At 43.4% G+C, this 15870-nt stretch overlaps 1 protein-coding gene across 1 annotated transcript in view; it reads right to left on the bottom strand.

The window, feature by feature from the left end:
* cacna1bb (calcium channel, voltage-dependent, N type, alpha 1B subunit, b) overlaps positions 1-15870 on the bottom strand; it is a 120870-nt gene that overhangs the window by 19795 nt on the left and 85205 nt on the right. The window contains exons 26-35 of the mRNA XM_062559039.1: positions 11650-11746; positions 9384-9544; positions 9154-9291; positions 6891-7092; positions 6283-6447; positions 5460-5570; positions 4201-4284; positions 1679-1795; positions 967-1032; positions 77-168 (exon numbers count right to left, since the gene is read on the bottom strand). Coding sequence (XP_062415023.1) covers positions 77-168; positions 967-1032; positions 1679-1795; positions 4201-4284; positions 5460-5570; positions 6283-6447; positions 6891-7092; positions 9154-9291; positions 9384-9544; positions 11650-11746 — 1233 coding nt within the window. The remainder of the gene's footprint in view (positions 1-76; positions 169-966; positions 1033-1678; positions 1796-4200; positions 4285-5459; positions 5571-6282; positions 6448-6890; positions 7093-9153; positions 9292-9383; positions 9545-11649; positions 11747-15870) is intronic.

The raw sequence follows: 15870 nt of genomic DNA, 5'->3' as shown, positions 1-15870 counted from the left end.
GCCGGAGTGATCAGTTTGACCCCCCCCCGCATTATCTGTTGAACCGACGTTTCCAAGAAAGTGGAGTAGGGATTACCTGAAGAGAAGAGTCAAGGCTTGGAAAAACGTCTGGAAGTTGTTGTGGAGATTTATTGCCGTCTCCTCATTCAGGTCGATGTTTCCAAACACCTGAGGCAGCGGGAGAGAACGAGGTGCTTATTGAAGGTGAAACCCGGGATGATTGCTCTACTCCACTCCTGTAATGGACTGTAGCGCAAAGACTGCGACTCCTCAGCCTGAGACCCAAACACAGCCCTGGACACTTATCCTCTTTTAAACAATGTGACAATAAAGACACCCATTTCTGACTAAACCTATATTTGCTATTTGTAATTGGCTGTTTTTCATTCATCTTTATTGTCACGCCGTTGTTGTTTATTCTTGGTTACTACGTCAATAAACCCTCGCTAACTTGTATTGCAGAGAGACTGAGAGTGGAAAACAGCCACATCCTGCGATGCCCCAATGAATGTGCTCTAGTAAACGACCCGGAGGTGTCTCTTTAAATATGTATTTGCCCCTTGGCATGTCCTTCCTGCTGGCCCGTAAACACTGGCTGCCAAGCCCTAGAGAAGTCTGCCAGCAGCATCTTGACCCTGCACGGCAACAGCAGCTGACATTTCTCAACACACACACGCGAACAATATGATAATAGTCCCAGCAAGATGAATAGCAAGTAAGTAATACTGTGGTGTTGGATCAGTATTTTAGAGATTTCTAGTTCTCTTGCATTTGTTTTGGAGAGATGGATGAAATATTATACCTGAACAATTAGTCCTTGTTCCGAAACAACATAATCATCTGCCAATAACTCCCACATTTATGATCGTTCTATTTGATGTTGTGCAACAGTAGAAGTACAAAAACCACCAGTGAACCACCTACAGTTTGACTTCCATTTTTCCAGCTGGCACTGTCACAACTCACCTGCATTCCGATGATGGCATAGATGAAGAACAGCATGGCAATGAGCAGGCAGACATACGGCAGGGCCTGAAACCAACACCAAGAACAGCTTCAATACTTCAACGCACAAACGGATACAACTTAGACCTCCCTGGTCACGTCTCTGCACACACACGCACACACACACACACTCATAAATGTGATTCACCACAAGGGACCAGCACCCTTGTAAGATTTTAAAACCGAGCAGTCAACCTGAGCTTACAGGGTCGATTCATTGAACCGGCTATTTATATCGCAGTGAAGAGGAGAGGAACATTTGTTGTAATTAAATAGCCACCTTTTAACATTCTGCAGCTACTGTCCATTTTCATTGGGCTTAAAAGCTCTCACCACTGACATTAAACCTGCTATGTATTCCCACGGCCGCAGCCCAGCGCTCTGCATTTAACTCAACTCGTCCCGAGGGATTTAGAGAGCAAACCGGCAACGGCTGCAAATCTGAACCGCTTTCCGCTGAGAGCTTTCTTTCGCTCCCCATATTTTGTTTTATATTCTTTACTCATCGATGAATCCATCTCATTTACCAACACAACCCTAAAATCTCGGTTCAAACAATCCACTTGTTTTCTTTTCCTGACGAAATTCCTGTCCTCCCTGGATGTGCATCTCTTTTCTTTTGGAAAAAGGCGACATAATTCCAGTCCACTTCCGTACTGTGTCTGTGGCTCACCTTGAAGGACTGAACGAAAGTCCACAGCAGGATGCGGATGGTGTAGCCCTGCCGCAGCAGCTTGATGAGACGAGCCGCTCTGAACAGTCGCAGGAAGCTCAGGTTGATCATCTTGTCCTGTGAGAGAATAATGGGTTGCACAATGAACGAAGGATCGAAGGATTTAAACGTTATTCTATACAAATTCTGTACTTTCGCAGACAAACTTCTAAGAAATGAAACCCTTGCTCATAGTTTTCTGGGTAAAGGTCTATTTGTTCTGGTGGGACCTGTTACTGGTGGTTTATCTAAGTGCTGCTGTGGACGGGACAACTGGCTGATGACTTTCGTCTGCTGCTGTAGCCCCTAAAGGGAGATGGCTTTCTTTACAGGATGTGCGTTGCTTGTCGTGGCATTTAGCGGTGAATACACACATCGTGGGATTGTAAAGGCCTCCCAGTGGCCAGTGTTTGGTTTGTCCCTTCTGCTGGTGATGCAACATAGACAATAGTTATTATATAATAGTTATTATTAATACTTCATATTCCGTCTCAGATAGTAAATCCTCTAAATACTGGTCCTTTAAATACAGCTCATAATATTTTCTCATCACAAACTCAGAGATTATGCAAGTTTACAAGATGGAAAAAACACACTCAGATCTTTACATCCTACTCTCATCAGTTTGCTGGGAACAAGGGCTTGTTCCCAATAAGGGTGTTTCATTCCCTTTCCCTAGATGTTTAATTCAAGTTAAAGGGTTGAATTCTTGCAATGCAAAACATGCCAGCCTGAACCAGGTGGAGATTTAATAGCATCTAAAATAAGGTTAGACAACCACAAAATCATGGCCAGGTGGTGAGATAATGGAATCTATTTGTAATTCAAACCAACCCTTTTCAATGATTTGGCAAACAACAACTGCCCTTCTTGTTGCGAGTTTCGGATCCAAAGCACAGAAACATCGTCGGTGTGTTATAATGACTCGTAAGGTGCCTTTCTGTAGTGGTGTACATTCTAAAGTCGATTCTCATGCAACAGAAATGTTTGCTGTTAAAGCACAGTCTTCTAACAACTTAATGGGTGTTTTTCTGTTACATCACGTCACACCAAGGGTTCAGAAAGCAGGCAATTTAAAGTAAGACCGTGGGAGAGAACAACACACACTGACGGGGGAATAAACAATATCAGCGGCCAACAAGAAAAGCCACTTACCGTCTAGAGGTGTCAGATGTGACAGAGGGAGCAGAGTGAGGGCACAGGCGCCAGGAGAGACAACGCAGACGATGTGAACAGCAAAAGAGAGAGAATTAAAAAAAAAACACAGAGGAGGAAAGTAAAAGAGAAGAGATAGAGAAGAGGAATAATGATCACATGAAGAGAAAGTCGCACAAAGCAGAGACTGACTTTGCCACACAGAAAGCAACAGAACTCTGCGTCAGCCCTCAGTCTCATTCTTTTACCCATCTAATGCCATTCCACAGAGGCAACTAAATGCTGCAAGCTGGAACAACAGCATCGGTCCCCTGCTGCCCCCCTTTGTGCTACTCTTCCTTTAATGCACAGATTTTCATTTCCATCGCAAATTTTGCTGCTCCTATTTGTTCAGGGACCCTGTTTTCTTCGATTCGAGGACTCTGTGGGAGCATTGCAATGCATGCCTTCTAACTTTAATGAATTTGGAGCTGAAATGGTTTGTACAGGTTGGTAATGTGTGAAAAACAGAAGGCCCTGTGCTGGTGGGCATGGCCTGTGGGGGGGGGGGGGGGGGGGGGGGGGGGCTATCTGTAGGAGCAACAGTGCCTGGGGAAAACAGCACAGCTGTAACCTGTTGCTAATTTTCGCTCATTCCTTTAAGTAGCAGCAGGCTGGCGCTCTGTGGGCCAGTGAGACACGGAGAGGACAGAGCGCTCTGAGAAGTGAATAGTTCGGTTAAAGTTTGAAATAAAACATGTTGCTGTGAAATGTGACGGCTGCCGACAGTGTTGTGTGTTTGAGGACCAGCGAGTAGCACAGAGGTGGCTACAGACCCATCTTTGATCAACACAATTACGTGTAAATCAGTGCAGAAACATTAGTCTGTTAATTGTTAGACTATTGTTCAGCCAATTACCAAACTACAATTTAGATTATTGGTCTTTCGCTGTCATATGCTGTTTTTCTTTGTTTACTTAATTTGTAAATTAACTTAAAAAAATAAAAATAAGAAGCTGTCTGCTTGGGCAGTCTTTACTATTTTTGGACATTTTATAGACCAAATAAAAAATTTACTCAAAATATTTGCAAGTCCGACAGTTAAAAATAACAAAAGACATTTCCTACAAGACTAAACTATTGCATATAAACAACATTCTGGCTCCTGACTAGACTAAATCTGCTTCCTGTATCACATCAAATTGTGCGATTTTAAATAAATTAAAATTTATTTATTAAAAGTGAGAGCGGAAAGCAAAGCGCACCCCTAATGTGTCAAATGATTATTAAAAGCGTTCACATGTGTCGACACTTCACTAATAGGAAGGGCACACAGAGGACGGGCTCACCTTAATCTCCGTGACCAAGATGTCTGTGATGCTTCCGAGCACAGTCACAAAGTCAAACACATTCCAGGCTGCTTTCAGGTAATTCTAAGCAACAGAGAGGGTGGAGAGAGAACACATTTGCTTGTATTGTGCAAAAATAAAAACATTAATTGTTATTTTCATAATATATTTAATAAGTCTGAGCCTGTGGGCCATCTCGTAGCCCCCCTCACCGCCCCTAAGGTAGTTAATAAGCTCAGCGTCACTTATTCCTTGGATGCTTATTGTATCATGATTATATTATTTAATGCCATTCACACTCAAAATTGGAGCAAAGACTTATTATACAGTTTGGTAATGACTTGATACTCAACTGAATACATCAAAAAGGTCAGTCCTGAGGCCAGATGCACATTTACAGTCTCTGTATTGAGTTGAATTTACATAAACGTGGATATGTAAAAGGTCCCAGTGGTGTACAGCAGATTATCAAAGATGAATGAGAAAATATAAAAACAAAGAAAATCAAAGAAACAAAACAAACACCAAACACTAGAGATCTCTCGGAATCCCCCTGGGCACACAAATCGATATGTGCATATACAACACACACAAATGCTGACACAATCCCCTGCACGAGCTAACTGCTGAGCGGCTGCTTGTGGCCTGGTTCCCCTCAGACCGGTCGATCATCCAGCTGCCGGAGGGTGGGGTGGGGGGGGGGGGGGGGGGGGGTGGGGGGCAGCCGGGTGTTTACACCGGCAGATGCGAGCTCATCCGTCTGGGCTTAACAGCTAAACAGGTGGAGGCAAGTGGTGTGTGAGAAAAGCTATTTAACAAATGGGCCTCGTAAAGGAAACAGAGTCAGAGATGAAATGGCTCGCTGCGAGCCAGACAGCCCCATGGCGGGGGAAGATTTATTGTCCTTGCTCACTCTTCCATTCATGCCTTCCCTTCCTTACCAGTTCCCAATCCTCAGTCAGGAATGTGAGATTTTACACCGTACATTTTGGTTTTCTCGTACAATACCTTTTATGTGCTTTTACGCTCAGCATCCCATTTGGACAGTTTCTTCATTAGATCTTCCATGGTAGACCACATATCTAATAATCCTTGTTTCAGCATTCACAAAGACAACATGCAATTAACTGAGCGCTGCGAGAGACGCTGTACGCACCAGCCTCCCTGAGAGAGGTTTCCCCCTCCTGTGTAAACAGAAACAATATAATAAGGAATAATTGTCTAGTGTTTGCAGAGCACAGCGCAGCATACGGTCTCACCAGTGGGCCGAAGGCAATAATCTTAAGGATGCACTCCAGCGTGAATAGGGCTGTGAAGACGATGTTCAGGTATTTCAGCATGGAATCGTACAGGCCTGGGGCGCCGTCGAACTGAGGAGAGAAAACGTACACTGAATCATTTTGAGAGAAGAACCACCGCGGATTCACCCTTAGCCCCCATTTAAGTGACACTTTATCACATATGTTTATTAAGCTGAAAACTGTAAAAGAAATGCAAGCAAGAGGCTTTGTGTCTTGTCACTGAGATAAATGGCAGGTGGTGGAGGCTCTGACATGCATCAGTGAGTCAGCTGCTCATTGTTTTTTAAGGTCCTGCAGGGCTGCACAGGGCCAGCACATTTCATCCTAGGTTTCAGAACACCCCGTCCTTTCTCCGCTGTGTCATAAACGCGTTCTGTTTAAAAATAATCATGTCAAAAACAACAGTTTGGGAACAGATAATTTGATGTTCTGAATAAAAAAAAGGCCCCCCGGTGTCAAAAGGTCTAAATGCAGCGTCTCTGAACAGCCTTTCAGACTATTTTTCTCATTAAATAGCTTTTCAGAGTGGATGCAATTTGAAATTTTTTTAGAAAACGAGAATCCAAGACAGAAGCCCTTCTGATAGCAGCGAGCACCGGTGTGATTTTTCATTTTATTGAGGTGCTGTTGCATCTCGGCTTTATGGTTAAATTATTAAATGTAAAAACAGATTCATGGAGACTGCTTCTGCAATCCCCTTGAATACTTCAACACTGGCCTGCATCATATTGGGAGCTAAAGTCTCACTGAGCCAATGCTTGGAGCGGAGAGAGGGACTGACCTTCATCATCAGCACGACTGTGTTGAGAGCGATTAAAGTCATGATGGCGTACTCAAATGGGGGCGACACCACAAACTTCCACATCCTGTACTGGAAGGACTGCTTGTTCTCCGGCATGTATCTCGTCAGCGGCCTGGCGTTGATGGCAAAGTCAATACAAGCCCTCTGTTTGATGAAGAGACAAAAAAATCAAATAAATATGTGTGTAAATCTGAAGCACCCTCAAAAGTTAAAAAGACAGTCAGCACGCCACAAGAAGATTTCCTAAGTTGTTTGTCAAATCATAAGCTTACAAATGACAAATGAAGCCAAAACAGAGAGGAAAGCGCAAGGATTTGAACAAAGTCTGAATGGAGTGGACAAACCTTGCTGTTTTCTCTGTGTTTTTTGAGGGATCTGTAAGCCATGTTTTATTTAATTTCCCTGGCAGTGATGTTTTGAAGTGGATCCGCGTGTGCTATTATTTAAAACGCAGAAAGCGTTTGTGATGCAAGACACAAACATTTTCAGAAACTAGCGCCTCTGCAGAAATAACGGGCGTTTGTTCTTGTTGCGTGTGGAGGACAGGGGTCGACGTGGTGTTTTCATAGTGCAGCACGCTCTCCCACCTCATTCTTCTCCAGGCTGCACTCTGACATGGCCTTGTCTCCTTGCTCCTGGAAGGTGATGATGATCAAAGCCACAAATATGTTGACGAAGAAGAAGGGGAACACCACGAAGTAGACCACGTAGAAGATGGATGTCTCCATGCGGTAGCCCGGGCTGGGGCCCTTGTCCTCATAAGTGGCGTCTACGGAGTGCTTCAAGACCCTGAAAAGAAGGAAAGAGATGACTTAATATCCATACAAACACAAAAAGCTCACAGCAGGAAAAATAAAAAGTCAAGAGGGATTCAGTGAATTCAGGCTGTCACCTTTCAGTTTAGCTGCAACACTATCAAACAGCACACAAAACAGAATGTAGATGACAAGGTGACATTCACAAATAGATTATTTTGAATGAAAGAATACCTGATTTACTGATTATCAAAACTGTCATTTTTTTATTTACATCCATTTACATCCCCTTATCAGAGTGATCGACGCTCTGCTAAGCTTCCTAGTGTAATCAAGAAAGCTTGATGAAATAACAATAAAAGCAACGCGTCTACGAACATCCAGGGAACCTCTCCCAAAATATCCAGCCAGGCTGCCTGTGGAGCTCTCCTCAATCCTCACACAGGCTATTTATAAAGACTGAGTGAGTCACAGCACAGTGAGGTGCCCTCTGCTCCTTTGACAGAAGGAGGGGGGGTGCGGCTGTGGGGCCCAATGTCTCTTTCTTACTGGCTCACGCAATGTTACAAGTGTCTCCGGTGAGTTAATGAAGCTCCTGCTGTGAGATCAGCGAGAGCTCTGCGGTTCTCTGACGAGCTTCTTGATTCCCGTGTGCCCGCTTTGGTTTGCAATGCGTGGCTGTGTGCAAAGGTTTTCGGGAAACTTGTGCATATATGAGAATGATGAGAAAACCACCTCGCTGAGAGCGTCGGCATCGGTCTTTTCTCTTAGTGCCCCAGAAGGAAAATAAACCACAGAATCACAGAAGAAACAAATAAATAAAAAAATAAATAAAATAAAAGTCCAGTGTCCAGTCTTGTCTTGTTTTGTTTGAAAGCACGACCACGGTTGTTAGCAAAAATGTTCACTGCCAGGAGCACAAAAGTAAAGGATCCGGGATGGTAGACTGACATTACATTCAAGTCTGTGAAAGGCTTTTAAGGAAAAGAAGTAGCTCCTTGCATGTGAATACTTGGACCATCTGCTATCCGGGAGAAGCGACATTGAATCTGCTCAAAGACTGCACCAGTCCGACGATTATATATTATCATCATGAATTTGTATTCTGTGTTTTAGGAGCTCCACGTCAGCTCCACTCATCGTCACAGACAAGCCACTATGGTTTGTACCCATTTGCACAATGCACACATTTTAATTAAAAATGATAATTCAAATATCCCAAATCGTAATCCTTTTGAACCTTATACTTTTACTAGATGTAAAAACATGCTGTCACTTCTTGTTTGGCTGTGTGTGATTTTAGATGACCGTGACCAGCTGAGTCTGTTTTACAATTCACGTTTCATCATCGGGTAAATACAATGAATGAAATGAGTAAACATCCATCTAAAGTCCTTGACGGAGATGGAGATGATGATAATAAATCTGTCTGTGACACTTTAGCTCAGGCGAGGAGAAAAGCAGACTGAAGAGATTTATTCAATGAGCTTTGATTGCATCTTTAGAAAACGCACAGTAATTAAGCCTGGGAGGAATCCGATGCGGCTCCAGGTGTGATGAGTGCTTTACAGTGCAATTCACTCAAAGACGTTCTAACAGGAAGAAGAAGAAATGATTCAACAACACTTCAACTACAAGAATAAACAGATCTAAAGTCCTGTATCTGGGCCTTCTTTACCTTTTAACCCAATTTAACCCTGATTTATCCATTAGTGATTGCCTTGAAGGGACAGTGTGTAATATCTGGTTGCATCTGGCGGAGTGGTTATAGATTGTAACCGACCAAATACCCTTTCAGCTCACGCCTCCCTTTCCATGAGGCGGTAACCTGAGCCAATGACTGCAAAGCGTTAGTAACACCCATTAGTAACGCCTCGCTCAGAGGCCGTCTTTAATAACATAACAACTCTACTTAAGGAGCAACAGAGGTCAGGAGAAGGTCGGCAATAACAGGATTTTGCAGCTCACATTACCCCAGTTTCACTAGTGTGTGGGAAAGCTGCGGTGTCCTTTGGGTAACATGAACCCACAATTGGTGAGATTTAGATTGTTTGTACTGGGCCCCAGTAGAAACAGTGATGTGGCTCTGACTTACAGCGGCCAGCCCTCCCCAGTGGACACCGTGAAGAGCGTGAGGAAGGCCCAGAGAACATTGTCGTAGTGGAAATCGTACTTCTTCCACTCTCTTGGTTGAGCTGCCACGTCATCCTTGTGGTAGTCCAGGAACTGACCCCTGGACGAGAGGGACGAGAACCAGGTGAAAGGAGGCAACAGAGATAAAGACAAGATCATCTTAAATAAAAGAGAATGTGGCAGTTTAGGTACCTGCAGTCTTTCTCCAGACTTTTGGACTCGTCGGTGCAGTAGAAGAATTTGCCCTTGAAGAGCTGAACAGCGATAACAGCGAAGATGAACATGAAGAGCATGTAGACGATGAGGATGTTGAGAACGTTCTTCAGAGAGTTCACGACACAGTCGAACACCGCCTGCAAGAAAAGACAACCCACAAGCACACGCTCAAATCAATAAAGGGAAGGCGTTGCTTGAGGTCTCTCCATTCTCGTGAAATTGAAATTGAAAAAATGGTAAATTATTGCATTTTTGAAGTAGGGCTTCAGTAGTAGGCCACTTTATTTGACATTTTTGTTTATACGTGGAGAAAAATGAAACTTCAAATTCAGCTTGACCTCCTGCATGCCTTATTGATCAGTAAAGCAAGCTAATAAATTAAAGAAGGAGAAGTCCACTAGGGATGTAGGTGGGTTGAAGTGTGTGGAAGAACCCCAGCTTAGATGTAAACTACAAAGATGAGGCGTGAAAACGCATAGACTGTCATGTCCAGGAAATTATGTTAGTGAAGCTGTCTCGTGTCTGTCTCGTGAGTTTGTTTTATTTTGAAAATGAACCCTCCTCTTGTGTCAGGCAACTTGCCCCTTCCTCCTGTGTCTGTCTGATTGTTTCCTGTGCCCCCACCCTGTGTGTGTATATATTGTCTGAGTCTCCCTTTGTCCTGTGCCAGTTCGTCTTGTCCCGGGTCATGGAACCGCCGTGTCACTCCTCAGCTAGAGTTTATATTATGGATTTGTTTTTGTTCTTTGATTTAATGTAAGTTTTTCCTCTCCCACGAGTGATTTCCATTTCATCGGCTCTTGCCCCTTTTTGTTAATAAACTTTGATTTTTTTGGAGAACCTCGTCGTATGAGTTGTGCATTTGGGTTCGGGACCATTGTCCGGTCGTGACATAGACTAAACAGAATGAAAAACACCCTAAATTCATTAAAAATAAACGCGTAGGTTGAATTTAAAGTTGAAGACTTTTTAATGCTTTGAAAACATAAACTCAAAATATAAAAAGGGATTCAGTCAATTTTATAATATTTTATCAAACTTCTGAGGAAGAAAAGAAATTGGATAGAGTTCCTCCGCACAGCATTGCTTCTTTTTCTAGTGGCCACTAAAGGTATGGAAGCAGAGTTTGTGGTTAACTAAGCTTAATTTGTCTAAAAGGTGAAAATAATATTTTCAACAGCGCTCACCTTGAATCTGCTTCAAGAATTAAAAAGTAGAACCTTTTTTTCATTGAAATTCTTCCCTGTTTTAGGGCCAGATATCACAATGTCTTAAGAGCCATCAATGCTTGCTTGAGTACAGGAACACGCCTGTCGCATGGAGCCCGCCTCCCTGTCCAACACACTCTCTTTTCAGCTCTTTCCTTCTCCCTGTGAGATGAAGCGCTCCGCCTATCCATCCCGACACGCAGGCAATCTACCCGATGGATCCGCGGGCTGCGTGAGTGATCGGCCTTCGAAGCTTCTGTCTCCTGAGAGGCGACAGAGCACATTTCTCCCCTACGCTGCCAGCCTGTCCGTCAAGCATCCAGGAGGAGTTGTGGATGAGCGTCTTACTGGCAGCTCTGATCAACCTCAATCATCCCACTTCTATTACTCCAATCAGATCTTTCATCTTCTGTCAGCTCCATTACTTTTAGAAGATCTACTGCCTTCACGCACCAGAGGGAGGCTGTCGTTTCTGCGTCAGAGGCAACAGCTGACGGTCATGATGAGGGTCACAATACATTGTTTACCTAGAGGTACTACGTACAATTTCAGAATGTCAAACTTCTCGAGCCACGAGTGTTTGTATAGAAACGGATTACCCCCGGGGATCAAAGTACTCTGGAGTCCGGTCTCTCCCTTTTGTATCCGTGTCTTTAGAGGAGCGCGTAGTCGGGGAGTCGCAAGCTGTCCGTGACTAAGCATCCTGGCACAGGACGCCTCCAGTAAAAGAAGCCATTTTCTGTCACTTACCTCCAATGTGTGTGACTTTAACTTCTCCAGTCTCCACGACAGAGAGCACCACAAAGGTCAAAGCGTTCAAGAGCTTCATTAGTGAGAGAGAGATCCTAGATTTAAATACCATTCAAAACGCGGCTGTCGTAAATCAGGAACAGCAATTCCTCCTCGGTGGACTCTGAATGCATTTGACTCATGGCGGCGTGTGACTGACACCGGCCCCAGCTGGCTGCTCTGCTTTGTTGTTGTTGTTTTTTCTTGTGATGCACTGGGATGGGTGACGGATTGGATTACCGTACCTTCAGCTTGGGAAGCCGTTTAATGGTCTTGAGCGGCCGCAGGACTCGGAGGACCCTCAGGGACTTGATGGTGTTGATGTCCTTGCCCTTCGTCCCTCTGTGCAGATTGAGAGTACAGTTAGTCCGGGCGGCGCGGTGTCACTGGCATGCACGTTAACCCTTTCGGCCCATCCTCCAGTAACACCAGCAAGACTGTGGTTCATCAGGTGTACTGTGCACGTGGATAGATACCTTGTTAGATTCTGTTAGTAGAGTACATGCAAATGAGTTATTCTACAGATGCATGCAACAGTGGAGGAAGATTCATTCAAGTACTGCGCGTGAGTGCAAATATCAGACGCGGCTCCACCACTTTATTATTCTTCCATTTCTTCTTTGATTTTTGTCATTGAATGTCCTTCTCTTAACGTTTGTCCTTCTCTTTTGTTCATTCTTATTTTTTCATTCCTTATATTATTTTCCCCTGAGCTCTCTCATCCCTCTCTTCAAGTTTTCAGTTCTTCCCTTTTTCCTTTTGTCTCTTTTTTTTGTTCTATTTCTTTTGCTTTCACAAATGTTTGTCCTCCACTCACCATGAATAATCGCATTTTCCTGCAAATACATGATTAGCTTGTGAATTACTTTCCTTTGAGGTATTTCACCTTTTAGTTCAAAACAAAATTCCAGCACCTTTTCCCTCAACACCCATTTTAAAAATCTACCTGCAGCATATTGCAGGGTGTTTCTGTAGAATAACACCCAGACATTCCACACTGTGTGGAGGGAAAGCACAAAGAAGCAGCTTCTTTGCAGGAACCACTGCTATCAGTCATTGCAGATGTTGCAGGTTTTGATAACTGGTCTCAGAGTGGGAGGTGTGTTAGTTCGACTTAGTGGGGGGTAAAAGCTCGGTCGTACTAATGGGATACAGCTGAGCCATTGTTCACTCAGACTCAGACATTGGCCAAGGACAACGTAAGAGGGTCTTTTAATTAATCATTTCCATGTGCACATAGTGTGGCTGTCACTCTTTATAAAAAGGGATTGATGTTTGTTTCTGCGATTCTGCGATTTAGAAATTGGAAGTGTTTTCATATCTGTGTGTGCACTGCAATACATCCTTGTGTGAAGGATGTGGAGAAGGACACAAGAATACTAGAGAAACGATTGGGTCTAAAAGTCTGTTAGTCGCCCCATGGGACCCCGTTTCTTCTTACACCAGCATTAGTTAGCAACTAAAACAATATTTAAAAGTACTTCAGAACTGTAAAAAGAGTGCCGTTTGTTCAAGCTCAAAATTGTAAACTCTACATGAATTGTGTTTTACAAGTCTCTCTCGGTTGTGTCTTCTATTGTAACCTATCCAAAACACAAGAGCAGAAGTGTAGAGATTGACTAACGGTTTAGCAAAATGCTCTAAACAAAGATGTAAATGTTAGCATGCATACACTAGTTAATGTTCGCTAGCTAAAATAGAATACAGCCACTTGTGAGAGGTCAATGTGCTAAATTCATCAAACTGCACATGTGCTGAACTACAATGGAAAGCTTGACAGGCTGAAAAAGGACAAATATAGCAAACTGTAATGCAGTCTACATACAATTTAGAAATTGATTCAATTAAATGTATTTTGGTTATTGCCACGGTAGATTGTGCTATAAAAGAATATATATTTCCAGTAAGACCTTTCCTGTTCCTCCCAGAAAAACACCCTAAAAATAAAAACAATTTTCTACCTAACCACCTCTGGCAATTACCTGTTTTTTTCTTGTGCATGATGGGCAATTGAATATTATTTTCTATGTTAAGTCCTTTCCAGGGAAATAAGGTACCGGCTTCTTTCTATAGAAATAGCATGAAGACGAATGTCTCTGTAAAATAAAGCACTATTATTTGGCTTTTACCACCTTCCTGTCTCAGCCTTTCCTCCCTGTACCTCCAAACCCAAAGACAGACCCCCACGCAGGCTCGGATCAGTCAGACACCCCCAAAAAATACACCCAATTGGCCAAATAAGAGTATCCAGGCACTGTGAAAACCAACAGTTCAATAATAAATAATACTGTTTGTAAAAGTCTGTTACGTACTGCGGGAGAACAGCGCGGTGCCAAACATTTTAGGCCTTTCCTTTCTCAGTGGAACACTAACAAGTTGGCATGCGGCTCTCATGCTCGGGTGACTCTGTTACCCTGGCATGCAGTCTGCAAACTCAATGCCAGTCCTCGCTATTCGAGGACCGCGACACATTGTGACGGCAAGAACAGCCTCCCAATAGCTTTCAGAAGGGCCGTGGGAAAAGGAGATGTAATGTGTGTGTGTGTGTGTGTGTGTTTGTGTGCATGGATACAAGGGTGTGTGTTCTCAGTGACTCAGCACCGGTTGCTTTAACTGAAAAAACATTGCCGTATTGGTTAGTGGACTCTGCCATCTTTTGAATATGTTTTAACTGTTAGTACTGTTTAATGCAGCCATTTAGCTTGCAGACTGACGTTGGTGGTAAGCTTTGTTTCATCGCTAACTCAACTCTCTCTCGCCAACCTGGTGTGTCAGTCTGCCCAATGGACAGTTTCACATTGGTAAAAAACTAGGGGGCGTCATCATCACCCAAAACTTTTCAAAAGTGTCCATTTTGGTTTCTTAATTGTGTGTAAAGTGTTTTACAGAGCAGATGTGTTTGTGGCGCAGGTTAAATATGCTATTTGCCTAAAATTTGCTCAGCAGCCATGTGAGGTCATCCCTCTTCATCATGACATGAGTCATCTCAGCTTCACTGCCTCAGTCCAAGCTCCGATTCATCTGATGAGTTTACAAGTGAAAGTCTATTCATACTGGTGCATGTCAGCAGCTATATGTTGTTCTTCTGAAAGCTATGACGTGGAGTTCCCAATATTGTCTGAAATTCCCAATATTGGGACTGGAGGTGAGAGAGGAGGGAGGGAGGGGGGGGACCATGGTCTTTCCTAGAATCTATTCAGACAGGTTGATAACAGGTTTTTCACGTATGAGGAAAAAAGAGTTGGGGGGGGGGAGGGGGGGGGGGGGGGGGGCAATAAGCAAAAGGTTGTTAGGGACAGTTCCCACCTGGACACGCTTTGATGCGATCTAATGAGGAAAAAAAATCAATGACAAACATAACACACAAACATCACCCACATAAATAGAGCGCACAAGCATAGAAAGACAGAGCAAAGCAGACATTTTAAGCTGATGTCACACAAGCATGAAGATACAGTGGCATTAATTGGCCTTTTAAAACTTACATCGAAAAGAAAAACCAAAGAGACAAATAAAAAAGGAACTTCAACTAATTGACCTGTGAAAGAGTGAAGCAACAGACACGTTGGATCAAATATTGCAGTGATAGCGTGTGTACCTCACAGAGGAATATAACACATTTATAGGGCAATAAGAATCATGGACACTTCTTCACTGAGAGAGAAACAAAGATGAGAGGACACGTACGACTACGTTCACACTTGTAGCTGAGAAAGACCTCGTCAAACAAATCTGTTATGCACCGAAATACAAACCTTAACTGCCGCCTTGATCTAAGTGGGGTTTATTTCACCTGCACTGGATTCATGTCCACACATTTGCAATTTCTTTTAATGTTTTGTCCTGCTGAAGAGTGTGTCTTAGGAGAGTCCAGCCATCTGGATATAAAGTGGGCAGGTCATGTTCCTGCACGTGTGCAAAGGACCGAGGTGTAGAAAATAGACACAGAAAACGGTTCCGAGCCACCACAACGTTTATGTGACAAATGAAGTCGGCCGGGCAGAGAGACAGTTTGGACAAATCATTTTAGGGTAAATCGGAAAGTGAGCACACCTGCCGATGTAGCAGGTCGAGGCTGGATCTCTAAGATGGATGACAGCCGTTTAGGATTTTACAATAACATATTTGCAGTTTGTCTTTGTTTTCTCCTAACCCTTTCTGATTGTTTCTTGCCTCGTCAGGACGGCAGTCGACTATCCTCAGTGCAGTGTGAATGTAGCCGGTTACACGCTTACATACCATGAATGTGAGTTGATGGTAGAGATGATACGGGATGTGAACTTTGGGTGGAGGGATGCGTTCGAATCTGATAAACCCCGTTGGTCTTTTACCTTTGTTTTGTCAGGGAGACGTCATACTGGACTGAGACTGCTGAATATTATGATGCTATTATACTCTGAAAGTATTCCATTATATGAACAGTGGTTTTAGAATAAATCTAAATTTCTGGTCAGACACATTCTGAT

The sequence above is a fragment of the Pungitius pungitius genome, chromosome 18, assembly GCF_949316345.1.
Source record: "Pungitius pungitius chromosome 18, fPunPun2.1, whole genome shotgun sequence".
NCBI lineage: Eukaryota > Metazoa > Chordata > Actinopteri > Perciformes > Gasterosteidae > Pungitius > Pungitius pungitius.
Note: the sequence above shows the minus strand (reverse complement) of the source record. Positions and strands in the feature narration are given on the sequence as shown.